The sequence below is a fragment of the Vombatus ursinus genome, unplaced genomic scaffold (genome assembly GCF_900497805.2).
Source record: "Vombatus ursinus unplaced genomic scaffold, bare-nosed wombat genome assembly UNPS02009835.1, whole genome shotgun sequence".
NCBI lineage: Eukaryota > Metazoa > Chordata > Mammalia > Diprotodontia > Vombatidae > Vombatus > Vombatus ursinus.
In genome coordinates, this window is record NW_020949613.1 from 12,600,173 (window position 1) to 12,613,934 (window position 13,762).

The 13,762-nt window shown below is 34.4% G+C and overlaps 1 protein-coding gene across 1 annotated transcript in view; it reads right to left on the reverse strand.

Annotated features, from left to right (window-relative positions):
• Positions 1–13,762, reverse strand: part of EYS (eyes shut homolog) — a 294,766-nt gene that overhangs the window by 259,691 nt on the left and 21,313 nt on the right. The window contains 1 exon segment of the mRNA XM_027852899.1: positions 6,060–6,173. Coding sequence (XP_027708700.1) covers positions 6,060–6,173 — 114 coding nt within the window.

Genomic DNA, 13,762 nt, shown 5'->3' on the forward strand with positions numbered 1-13,762 from the left:
TAGATAGATAGATAGATAGATAGATAGATAGATAGATAGATAGATAGATAGATAGATAGATAGATAGAGGGCACAGGGTGAGTTGAAGATGAAGGGGTGATATCTGGAGAATAAAAGTAAGGGGTGAGATAGGATTATACTGGGAGAAGTAGAAAGGGAGAGGTAGAATGGGGTAAATTATCTCACATAAAACAGACAAGAAAAGGCTTTTACAGTGGAGGGGGAATGGAGGAAGGTGAGAGGGAGTAAGTGAATCTTATTCTCGTTGGATTTGGCTTAAGGAGGGGATAACATACACACTCAGTTGGGTATGGAAATCTATCTTACCCTACAGGAAAATAGGGGAGGAAAGGGACAAGAGAGCAGGAGGATGATAGAAGAGAGGGCAGATTGGGGGGAGGAGGTAATCAGAAGCAAACACTTCTAAGGAGGGACAGGGTCAAAAGAGAGAATAGAATAAATAGAATAAATGGGATAGGATTAAGGGAAATATAGTTAATTTTTCACAACATGACTACTATGGAAGTGTTTTGCATGACTGTTCATGTATAACCTGTATTGATTTGCTTGCCTTCTCAATGAGTGTGTGTGAGGAAGGAGGAAGGGAGAAAATTTGGAACCCAAAGTTTTAAAAACAAATGTTAAAAAAATGTTTTTCACATGTAAATGGTAAATAAGATATACAGGAAATAGAGTATTGAAATCTATCCTGCCCTACAGGAAAATAGAAGGGGAAAGGGATAAGAGAAGGGGGGAAGAGATAGAAGGGAGGGCAGATTAGTGGAAGGGGTATTCAGAATGCATGCCATCTTGGGTTGGGGGGAGGGACAAGATGGGGAGAAAATTTGGAACTTAAAATCTTGTGGAAGTGAATGTTGAAAACTAAAAACAAATAAATTAATAAAAAATAATTAAAAAATAAAAAAGTTAAAAAGCAGTACTTTTAATACACAATTTAAGATATTATTTAAAGGCAAGTCCTGAAAAAAGTAGTTTGTTACTCTTGGTTAATAATGGTTAAGCTACTATTTCTCCTGATATTTAAAATACTGGATTTTCATTGTATTTTTTTTTTGTTCTTCTTTCTCGAAGAGGACCACAACATCAGAGATGATGACATGACTTGCAATTGACTTTCATTTGAGTGAGGGAGGGCTGTGCAAAGTCACCAGCCTCACTTCCTTCTCCAGAGATATCCGGGTCCAGTGGCCAGATATTCATCAAGACCACTGGAAATTACCCAGGTTGCAGTGGGAGACCTTGCTAAGCAAAACGGTCTTTTCAGGTTCTCACTTTCAGTGAGGCAATTTCAATAAAGAGACTTCTTTAAGAAGTGAGTCAAAGAATGGCCCCTTTAGTAAAAAAAAAAAAAAAATCAAACTGGGAAGACAAGACCTTCAGGGTTGTGGCCAAAAGAGAAACAGTTACTATTTACATTCACGCTGAGTCATGAAGGCCCAAAAATAACCATTAAGTGGTGCTTGGGCAGGGACCTATTATTGTCCAATCCATGAGATCCCCAGAGTGAATTGGGTTTAAAGCTTGGTGTTTGAGAAAGAATATAGCCAGCAAACCTAGAGGTAACTGGGTAGCTTTTGGCTATCGAAATTTACCTTCTTTTGGGCAAAACAACCTGTGGTTAGGGGAGAGAAGAGGTCGAGTTGAGTTGCCCAACTGGAACTGACCAGCTGGGTCCCCATTTAGGGGCATCTCAGACTACTTACAAGTTGTGGTTTCTCCTTTGTTCTTGAAGGACAGACTGGATTTTCATACACAGAAGCTACCACAGAATAGGATGACAATGAATTTTGAATTAATTTCTGAGTCCTGGAAATGGATTTACTTTGATTACCAACATTATGAACACTTAGGTAGCATTAGATAGAGTGGATCCTGGGGTCCAGAAGATACAAGTACAAATTTAGCCTCAGATACTCACTAGCTGTGTGATCTTGGGTATGTGACTTAACCTCTGTTTGCCTCAGTTTCTTCAACAGTAAAGTGGGGATTCTAACACTATTTACCTTGTAAAATGCTTAATACAGTGCCTGACACATAGGAGATACTTAAATGTTTATTTCCTTCCATTCCCCCTTTCCCTACTCAGTAGCCTGGATGTAGGGCCCAGAAAAATTGCCCTTGTTTTGGTTTTCTTTTTTTTTTGTTAGGCAATGGGGTTGAGTGACCTGCCCAGGGTCACGCAGCTGGTAAGTGTTATGTGTCTGAGGCCAGATTTGAACTCAGGTCCTCTTGACTCCAGGGCCGGTGGTCCATCTACTCTGCCACCTAGCTGCCCCTAGAAATGGCCTTTTGCCTTCATCATTTCTGTGTTCTAACTAACTGAACAAACCGATCCCATTCCCAAAAGAACCAGAATGTCAAAAAAAAATATGACAGTATTTCATAATTTATTTCATAAATGTATTGTGCTTTCCTGTTATAAACAGTATAAGAATGCACTAAATATTTGAGGGGGAAAGGAAAAATGTTATAAGATCAAAAAGTCATCTATTCTTTTCAATAGACTAAGGCTTTGTGACTTGAGACTATTACATAGATGCTATAGCAACACATAACATTGTGTTTGTCTAAATTAATCCAATATTTTTGTTTTTGTTTGTCAGGACATATAATTCCAATTGTTTGTTTGTTTGTTGTTGTTGTTTTGTATTTGAAAAGTAAATAAAATGAAGATTTCAAAGCAATAAAATAATGTAATTTTGTAGTTGATGCATAGCTCAAAATTCATCTAGTCTGACCTCTAGCCAATTTACAAATTCCCCAGACAGATGGTCATACATTATCCAATATAAGACTTAAAGTAATACGGAATTCACTATCACTCTGATATATCCTGTTTTATTTTTTGTCTACATCATAGATGTTTTCCAAATGTTGAGCCATTCACTTAACCCCATTGCCTAGCCAAAAAAAAAGAAAGAAAAACAATTGTTTTGGGGCAGTGAGGTGGTGCAGTGGATAGAGCACTGGCCCTGGATTTAGGAGGACCTGAGTTCAAATCCAGCCTCAGACACATAACACTTACTAGCTGTATGACCCTGAGCAAGTCACTTAACCCCATTGCCTAACAAAAAGCAAAACAAAACAAAACAAAACAAAACAAAACAAAACAAATGTGGAGCTATAATATGCATCCCTGTACATTTTCATCATACTCCTTCCCCCAACCCCAAGTAGAATGAGTCTAATTTCGTTCCCACATAGTAATCAATAAAACACTTGAAGACAGCTATCATAATCCTCTCCTTGTTTTCCTTTCTCCAAGATTAAATATTTCTAGGTCTTTCAATTGGTCATTGTATGGTGGTTTCTTGTTTTCTTAATATACTGCCTCTTCTCCTTCCAATGACTTCTCTTTTGCCAAAGATACTTTAAAAATTGGTGCCAGAATTAGACAAAAATGTGTTCTTTAAATGTGTTCTAAGGAAAAGGACTCAGTGCAATTTAAATAATAATAATAATAATAACAAAGTATACAGTACTTTAAGGTTTGCAAAGTACTTTATTTTGTAATCCTAAAAAAAATCCTATAAGGTAGATGCTATTATTTTGTTTATTTTATATGTAAGGAAACTAAGGCTGCAAGAAGTTGTAACTTGTAAGGGTGACATATCTAACACATGTCTGAGGGGGGATTTGAACTCAGGTCTTCCTAATTTCCGAGTCCAGCATCTATCCATTATGTCACCTACTATAGATTCACCTTCCTCATTCTAAATACCATACTTATATTAAAGGCACTTAACTAGTATTTCTGACTCATTTTGTTAATGATTCCCAATAAAACTCTGTCACCCACATTTAAAGCCATCAAACCATTGTTATCTGCACTCTCTTCTTCATCCTTCTGTGATGTCACCTCCATGTCTCCCTTTTTTAATTGTCACATTGAGGTTCTCTACCATGCTTTTTTCACTCAGCTTTGTGAATTAAATCTACATAGTCTAACATGGCCTTAGTGTATTCAGTCATACCTGCTGTCTAATTTAATCCTTGGTGAAGAAAATGTATCCTTATTTCTTACTAGCTTAAATTGTAGGTCACACTCCTTCAAGTTCCTGTTATATTTATAAGGACATATATACCTTTTAAGTTTCTGGTATTGCAAGAATCATTGTAATGTGGTTGGCTATCAAAAATCATGCTCCCTCCCCCATTTCTTTTTCTGATAACCTCCTTGGATTTAGGTTGTGGTGCAGTTATAATTATTTTTATGTGGTCTCAAAACTAATGGACTATCCTCTCCTGTTATTAAGAATGACAATATTCCTGCTGATGTAGAAACATGTTTAATTTGCTGATATTGTATGTAGCAACTCTTGAGGTCAAGGGGGATCTATTTTTTTTCCTGTTGGTTAAAAACATTCCTTATTACAGACATTCTGAAATTATTTAAAGGGATAGGCAATAGAGATTGGACCTATTATTTTACTGTTTTGGGATGAGAAGCTCCTTCTACCTTTTTTGCAACTTGTAGTCTCAGAAAGTTTTCTAGAAAACTGAGAGGTAAGAGTGTCACTGGGTCACACAATCAAAATATGTCAAAGGAGAGACTTGAACCCAAGTTGTCCTGTCTCTTTTTCCCTTACCACATACTAATTCTCTGATTTAAGTAAAAACACATTATTTGATTTATTTTTCACCTAGAATTTCTCCTAGAGTACTGTCATATAATGTTATTGTTCACATTTAAACTCCACTGTAAGGGATAAAATTTGAAATTTCTACTTAGCTCATCCTGGTACCAACCTTCTGATTCTGAAACAGGCTCTACTATTGGCAAATCACACAATATATGTATTCCTTTTTAATTATTTGACATTTTTTCCCATTTTTATTGTTGTAGCTGTGTGTTTGAGTGAGTACCAATGTATATATGCATTTGTGTGTGTATTATTTTCCTCCATCAGACAATATGCATTTATTTAAACAGTTACTATGTGACAAGTACTGGGAAAGAAAGGATAAAAGTGAAACAACCCCTAATGTAAAGGACCTTACAGCCTAGTTTTGGAGACAACATGGGCAAATATAAGTATATACATTAAGTATTAAAAATAAATGCTGCGTACTTGGTAGCTATGGGTGATAGCACCTGGGATGGGGAATTTGAGCCAAATCTTGAAGAAATCCAGAATTTCCAAGGGGAAGAGATAAAGAAAAAGTATATTAGATAATGGGAAAATTTGTATAAAAGATTAGAGAAGAGAGAATAGTGTGTCTGTGAAGCCGTAGTAGGCCAGTGTGCTTGTACCACAAAGTGAGGGTAGGGAATTTTATGTTACCATAAGGAAGAAGACTGGAAAGGTAGGAAGGAGACCTGTTGAGAAGATCTGTAAATGCCAAAGAGAGGTTTTTATAATTTATCCTTGAGGCAATAGGGAGCCTGGAGTTTATTAGGTGTTTGGACAGGATGAAGTAGAACTGTACTTTAGAGAAAAATTACTTAATGGGAGACATCCAGAGACGTTGCCAAGCAATGAATGGGAATCAGTGCTCTAACAAGCATCAGCCATATGTTTTCTTAAATATAAGCGATTGTTTTCTTTTTTTTTTTCCAGGCGAGGTAGATAGTAGTGGTAATAATTTAGAATAAGCTAAGGTAATATTGTGTGTGTGTGTGTGTGTGTGTGTGTGTGTGTGTGTGTGTGTAAAGTGAAAAAAATTATCTTGGCTAATAGGAGTAACAGAATGGAATTGTCATCAAATAATACATTAGATGAGGATTTTGTGCATAGCTTACAAGATTTTTTAAAAATAATTTGTACAGTATTTCCTTATTTAACTCACAATAAAGTTTCAACTTTATGGAAAAATAGCTTTAAAATAACAACCTAACTCATTTCTGAATTATCTAATTTTTTTGAATAGGTGTTCAATTATGTTAACCCAAGGGATTAAACCAAGGTTGAATAAAGTGGTAAATTTTCTTTTAGCACTAAAATACCATGATTCAATGGTACAGAAAACATTTTAAAATAAAGGACAGAGATTGAAATGCCAAAAACACTGTTAAAAATAAAATGCATTTGTTTTACCTGTAAACTGTTCATCACATTCACAAATGAATGTATTTGATGTCACATTTCTGCAGTTCCCATGGAGACAGAGATGTGGTTGACACTGTCCAATTATTTCTGCACAATTTTTACCTATTGAATATGAAATAAAATAGTTTTTTAGCCATTCATCTATTTATACTAATATGTCAAAAGTTCACATTATGTGAAGGCATGTCATAATGTTTCCCAAAGTCCAAATTAAGAAAAATTTAAATGGTTTTAAAGAAACAGTTTTTATATGAATAATCTCATGTCTATAATATCTTCGCATAGATATCTACTATTAGATGATTAAGCAATGGGTTTTAATTGCAAACATTTCCTCTTTTGGTGTTCTTTAATAGCTGTTCTTTTGTGGAAAAGGTATTAAATATGCTTTGTTGTTTTTTTTTTAATAGTCTGAATGAGAATTAGATGCCATGGATAGAAATTCAACTTACCAAAAATTGAAAGCTCATTTAGAAAATCTCTTTTGTTACAAGCACCTTTTACTGTGCCTTTCACATAGCAGTTACTAGGACTAAGATGCTATGAATACCAACACCCCCTCCAATCCATCATATGTCTATTGTAACTCAAATCTGTGGGCTACTGTGACTACTGAGTGGTTTGCCATCAGGCTTAGAATACTGACAAAGCTATGAAGGTATCATAATAAAGACTCTATGTCATTTAAACATACCAATTTTAGAATAAATTGAAGTAGAATTAAATAGAAATGAACATGGCACATGTTGAATTAGAAAACCACAAATTAACATTATATATGTCATGTTGCATTTTTATTATTAAATTTATTACTTATTAAATTTTAATGTGGTTCTGGTCCTGACCTCTTTTTGCCCAAGAATGTAGCTCAGAAGTTGTGTTTGACACCTCTCAACCAGCAGACAAATTAATGATTTAATGTCACATAAAAATACCAATAATGATTTTAAGTAATAACAATTAAACTTTAACAATACCCTTAAAACATGTAAGATATTCAACTATTTCTGTAAAAAGGAAATACAATGGATTATAAGAAATACATATTTGTCATAAACATAATGCAACCTGCTTGGACAGAAACACAATGATTTCTCACTTTCCAGAAGAGCTAAGGAGAGGCAAATAACAAAAAAAAAAGGCTAAAAAAATCAGAATCTCAGTTACAGAATAGTAGACATGACTGTGAAGGTTCTGAACTTAGACTTCTACTGAGCCACCATAAGGGAAAATTCTATTTAATATCTAGTGAAGAGCTTTCAGTCTTAAACACATCCAAAAGAAATGGAGAGTTTCTATTCCCATGAAAGCAATCAATCAGGAAAGAAAGAGACAGAAACAAGAAACAAGTTATTTGCCAAAGTTCACTCATTTTGTTGGAGAGGTTTTCTTAGTGATTTAACAATTTCTGGAGTTATTGCAATGATATCACTAAGTGATTTAGAGACATTCGCCACTTCCAGTTCTTTTGTTTATCAGGACTTATTCTATGACAGAGACTAACATTATTTCTAATGTTCATGTAGCAAAGCTGTCTCCCACAAGTAGCATGGGGAATTATGTATGGATCATAGGTATGGAATAGTAGGTATCTTTAGCTTTGCCTCCCCAAAATTTTCTCCAAGAAGGACTTTAATTCTTCCAGAAGGAGAAGCAGGTGGTGGAGGATAGAAACTTACCATTTTATTCTCCTCAGAGAGAAGAGGTACCAAACTACAATTATATCTATCTGCTCCATTCAATATTATTAATCTATGGGATGTAGTTTTCAGGTTCAACCTAACCCTTGATTGCTATTCATTAATGGGGAAAGGAAGACCCTGAGTTTTTTAGCCAAGGCTTGACTCACTTCCCACCAAATACCAGCTCCGTGATGAACAAACATAGCAAAAAGCAAATAAATCAACAAAAATAAAAATAGGGGAATGTATACATATGAGAATTAATGCCAGACAATACAAAGTGCTCTCCTATCAAGGGAGAAAACTAATTCAGCTCAACCAACAGAGAGTACTAAATATCACCCAAAGGGAAATTTCCCAAAATGTCTTTCATAGCATTCTTAGAAATGAACATGAGGAAAACCGTCAGTTCCTCACACGTCAGCTTCTTCCTAGAATCTTCTCTCTCCTCAGCAACCTGAAATGGGAATGGAATTGTTCATCTCACCTTCTCCCTTGAAACTGTAAGCTAGAAAAGCCTGAAGAGACAGAAGAGACTCAAAGAAATTCAAGAGACCAAATCTTCTCTCTTCCAACTCCACTTTATGCAGGAACTGGGCACTGATCTCTACCAATAAGAAAGAGGTCCATACTAATGTTCTTTTGACCTCAGGTTACATTCATTTAAAACAATACTCAGCAAAACATTGAATTAAGTTGTTTCCATATTTGCAACCATCATAGAAAAACATTCAATTTTAATGTGTCCGACACCTTTTTTTGAGGAAAGCCTTTGAAATTGAATTTTATTTTAGCAAGTCCAATGCTGAAATAAATAGAAAACAGGATTCTATAGTGTCTACACCTTTAAATGAGATATGTAGTATTTAAGGATGTGGTGTGCCATAGAAAATCATTTGGGTAAGCATTTTTTTTTCTTTTTGTGTTTTTGACAGAAGATACTTTTGATGAATGCTTAGATCTTTGAAAAGAGCTTTTCTAAAAGAAATAAACTTCAAAAATAAGTATTCAAATGCACTAACGAGAATTTAAATGAACATTTATAAAAACAAAATTGACATTGCATATACTTTGTTTAAAAGAAAAGTGGGTGAGACATATTAATGCTCTCAAGAAAGGGGGAAATGTCATATTTCCCCCAAGATCCTTTATAAATTATTTTTCTTAGTATTTTTCTGAAAGTTTTGGCTGCACACACACACACACACACACACACACACACATATATGTGTATATACATGTACATACATATGTATGTTTAGGTATTAGTTGAACTCCCTCTCTCGATATGGTTTCTTCCACACCTGGTTTTTCATTTATCATCTGTGGTTGTTTCTGCTATCCTTTGCTTAATAGCAGTTATAAGTGAGTAGAAAAGACTAGCATTATTGCTTCTAGAATTGTCTATCCTGTACTCATCTGGGTAGAGGTAAATGTCTGTTTAGAACAGAAACCAGAAACCTAGCAATGTAAAGTGTAGTATTCTGACCCTGCCTGGATTCCTTCAACTGAGGAAAGTTAATAAACAAATATGTGATTAGATTATGTGATCATGAGGGCCAAAGTTTCAATCATCTTTGCCACATCCTTTTCCCACCCCAACTGTTAACTTTTTACAGTTAGTATTTGTACATTGTATTTTCATTTTTGTAGTATTCATTTTGTATAAAATGATTAAAATATTTACTTGGAAAGAAAGAGAAATATCTGTATCTATATCTACTATATATGAAGAGAGAGATATCTAATAGATATCTATCACTGTCTTTATATGTATATCTACCTCTATGTGGAGAAAGAGAGAGAGAGAGAGAGAGAGGGAGGGAGGGAGAAATGCATTTAGTTTCTACTTTATTAATATTTCATACTGTCCTCTGTATTCCCATGTTCCTTTGTATTCTTCCTAATTTTTATCTTAATGGGGTAAGAAGAGGTCAATATATTAACATGTCCCAATTTGATTATTCATCCCCCAGTCACTGGAAACATGGGATTTGTCCTCATTTTTGCCATTACAAATAAGGCTCTTTTAAATCTGGTTCATGTAGCTACATTATTTTTTCTTATAACAATTTTACTACACAGTTATGGGAAACATCATAGTTTTGAATGTTATTAATAGTTATACATATATAAAATATATGTGGGTTTAATTTAAAAATTCATATATTCACATTTTGATCAACAGTATAAATAAATACTATAATAAATTATTATTAATAATTTTATCATTAATTAATAAATAATTAATAATTACTAATAAGAAATAGTAGATGCTTAATAATAATAAAATAAATAAATATAGAAATAAATAAATAAATAGGTTTTATTCTAATCTCTACCAATATTATATTTTGTCATTTAAAAATATCATCAATCAATCTCCTGACCTATCTACAAGACTTTCTGTCTATGGCATCAGGATTTTATGACTTTTACATCCTAGGACAACTATTTTTGTGATGTTTCAAGAAACATTAAATCCCTGCAAAAAGCTATGGTAAGACTAGACATATGTTTCCTGAAGGTCTATGAAAAAGCTTACTGTCTTCTTGGCAGAACAATGTAATGCTTGTTTAATCTGCTTTTGTAACATTTTTTGTAATAAATTATGCATTGCTATTTCCCCTCAGAATATTTCAGTGGGATTTTAATACCTCATTGTCACCTTTATTTTTTCCAAAGGTTATGAAGATATTTTACTTTTAACAGCCTTGTGAGAATATTTTGGAGTAATTAGTCTCTGAGTCTGTGCTATGTCTTCAAAGTAATGAAAATAGTATCACTGTCAAGTGACTAAAATCAGAGTATATGGCAAATATATATGGCAAAAGTTTCCATTAACCAAAACATCAATGGAGAGGTGCATAATAGGTGTGAGTGAACTATGAAAGATTATCAGTGAATAATTGTGTAAGAGAAAAAGCATCAAGAATATCATCAAGGACATGAATGATAAAACTAAAAGGTGGACCACTCATGAATCATGTCTTGTTAGATTTATAGAAAGGGTGCTTTACTGAAATGTCCATAGTATCAAGATATCCAAAGCAAACCCATAAGAATATTGGTTAGACATCCTTGTGGAGTATTTATGAGAAGGGATGACAAGAGTCATAGAAGTGGGGGAACATAGATGGGTTACTATCTGCATCATTGGAGTGAATGCCCATATGAATGAAATCAAACAACCACCAAAGTGGGAAAGTAAGGTTGCATTTTAGAATTATTTCCATTTTCCTCTCTCTAATCACAAGAAAAATGGAAGGAAGAAATAAGAGTATAGAAAACTTTACAGATTGTGTGTCAGTGAGTTTGTCTTCCATTCCCAACACAATTCTAGAATATACCATTAAAGAAATATTTAGTGAATACTAATGTTGCCAGTGATGCAACATAGCTTTATCAAAAACTTGTCATGCTACACTAAGACTATTTCTTTCCCCCTGCACCCCCAATTACTAGATGAGTAGTGCAGGGAAATATTATGTACATGATTACTTAGAAATAGGGAAATCATTTGGTAAAAGTCACTCATACTATTTCTGTAAGTAAAATGGGTAAATGTAGTGGTGATAATAGTATAGTTAAACATATCCAGAATGAGTTTAATGGTCATATTCAAAAGGGTACGCATTAGTGAGCCTCTGACAATGAAAAGTGAGGTTTTGAATAGAATTTCCTATGCATCAAGCATGGGTCCTGTCTTTTTTTTTTTTTGTCAGTTTTATCAGTGCCTTACAAAAAAGGTTTACTTGGTATGATTATCCAATTTTCCAGTGAAACAAAGCTAGAAAAGGTAGCAATATGCCACATGAGCATGTCAGAATCCAAAAAAGGTCAGACTAAGTGAAGGTCAAAATAAAATAAGATGATATATAATAGTGACATACACAAAGCCTTACATTTGCATTATAGAGAATCAACTTCATGAGTATGAAATGGGGAAAAAAAGTGAAGGTAGAACCAAGATGGTGGAGAAAAGGTAGGTACTTCCCTGAAATCTCCCAAATCCCCCTATAAACAACTTTAAATAATATGTCAAAATGAAATATGGAGTGGAAGAGCCCACAAAAGGATGGAGTGAAACAATTGTCCAGTCCAAGACAACTAAGAGGGTCATCATAAAATGTTTATTGCAGCATGGTTACAGTGGAGAACAATATAGTGCAGGCTATGCTAGCACAGGTCAGGATCAGAAAACAAACAGTAGACTTTGGGGTTGACTGAATTGACACTGGCAGTGGTAGCTTCTGGAGCTCTCAGGCCAGATATGATCAGGGGATCACACAACTGTTCAGAAGGAGATTACAGGGGTCCCTTTGCTGACACTGGATGCAGGTCTCTGTTGCGTTGCCCACACTTAGATCCAGGTCGCAGTCCTGGTTGACAGTTCCAGGGTGAGGAAGAGCAATAAAACACCATAGCTTGCAATCTCAAAGAACTGGGGACCCTGATCACAGTTCCAGAAAGAAAAATAGTGCTTGCTGTCTCTCACTGACTAGATCGAAGGGCAAGATGATAGTAAACACACCTTTCCTTAGATCATACCACCCAGAAAGAATTGAAAACTTATAGACCCCTTCCCTAGAATAACATCTGAAAACAGTTGCACAAAAAACCTAAATCTTGCAACAGTATACCCTTTACCTTGGGAGCTGAGCCTAACTTTAACATAAAGTTAAAAGTCAGGAAAAAGGCTGGAAAAGTGGCAAAAAACAAAATATCATTTGGTCATAGGAAGTTATTATATTGACAGGGAATATCAAAATACAAGCTCAGAAGACAACAAAGTCAAAATTGCGACATCCAAAGCATCAAAGAAAAATGTGAATTGGGCTTAGGGACAAAAAGAATTCCTGGAAGAGCTCAAAAAATTTAAAAATCAAAGAAGAAATTTGGAGGGGAAATACAGGAAAAAAGTGGAAGTTAAAAAGAAAATCATGAAAAAAGAGGGAACAGCTGGAAAAATGAGGAAAAATACTGAAGAAAAAAACACCTTAAAAAGCAGAAAGGTTAATGGTTAAAAAGCAGAATTTGCTTAAAAAGCAAATGGAAAAAGGGCCACAAAAATTCACTGAAGAGAACTTCTTGAAAAGTAGAATTGGCCACATAAAAAAAGATGTACAAAAATTCACTGAAGGAAACAACTTAAAAAGTAGAATTGGGCAAGCAAAAACTAAATGACTCCATCATATAATGAAACTTGATACAACAGAAGCTACAGAACGCAAAAATTAGTAGATCATGTGAAATATTCCATTGGAAAAATGACTGATTTGGAAAATAGAATGAGAAGGGATAATTTAAGAATAATTGTATTACTTAAAAACCATGATAAAAAAAAAGAACCTAGACATCATCTTTCAAGAAATTATCAAGGAAAACTACCCTGATATTCTAGAACCAGAGGATAAAATAGTAATTGAAGGAATTCACTGATCACCTCCTAAAAGAGATAACCAAAGGGAAACTTCTAGGAATATTGTAAACAAAGTTCCGAATTTCCAGGTCAAGGAGAAAAATATTTCAAGGAGCCAGAAAGAAACCATTGAAGTATTGTGGAAACACAATGAGGATAACACAAGATTTAGCAACTTCTATTTTAAGGGACTGGAGGGCTTGGAATATAGTATTTTGGAGGCCAAAGGAGAGAGCATTACAGCCAAGAATCATTTACCCAGCAAAACAGAGTATAATACTTCAGGGGAAAAAATGGATATTCAGTGAAATAGGAGACTTTCAAACATTCTTGATGAACAGACCAGGACTGAATAGAAAATTCTACTTTCAAGTACAATATTCAAGAGAAGCACGAAGAGGTGAACTGGAAAGAGAACTCATAAGGGACATATCAAAGGTGAACTGTTTACATTCCTGCATGGAAACATGATATTTGTAATTTTATGAGACCTTTGTCAGTATTAGGGTAGTTGGAGGGGAATATTGTATGTAGATAGATGATAGATAGATAGATAGATAGATAGATAGATAGATAGATAGATAGAT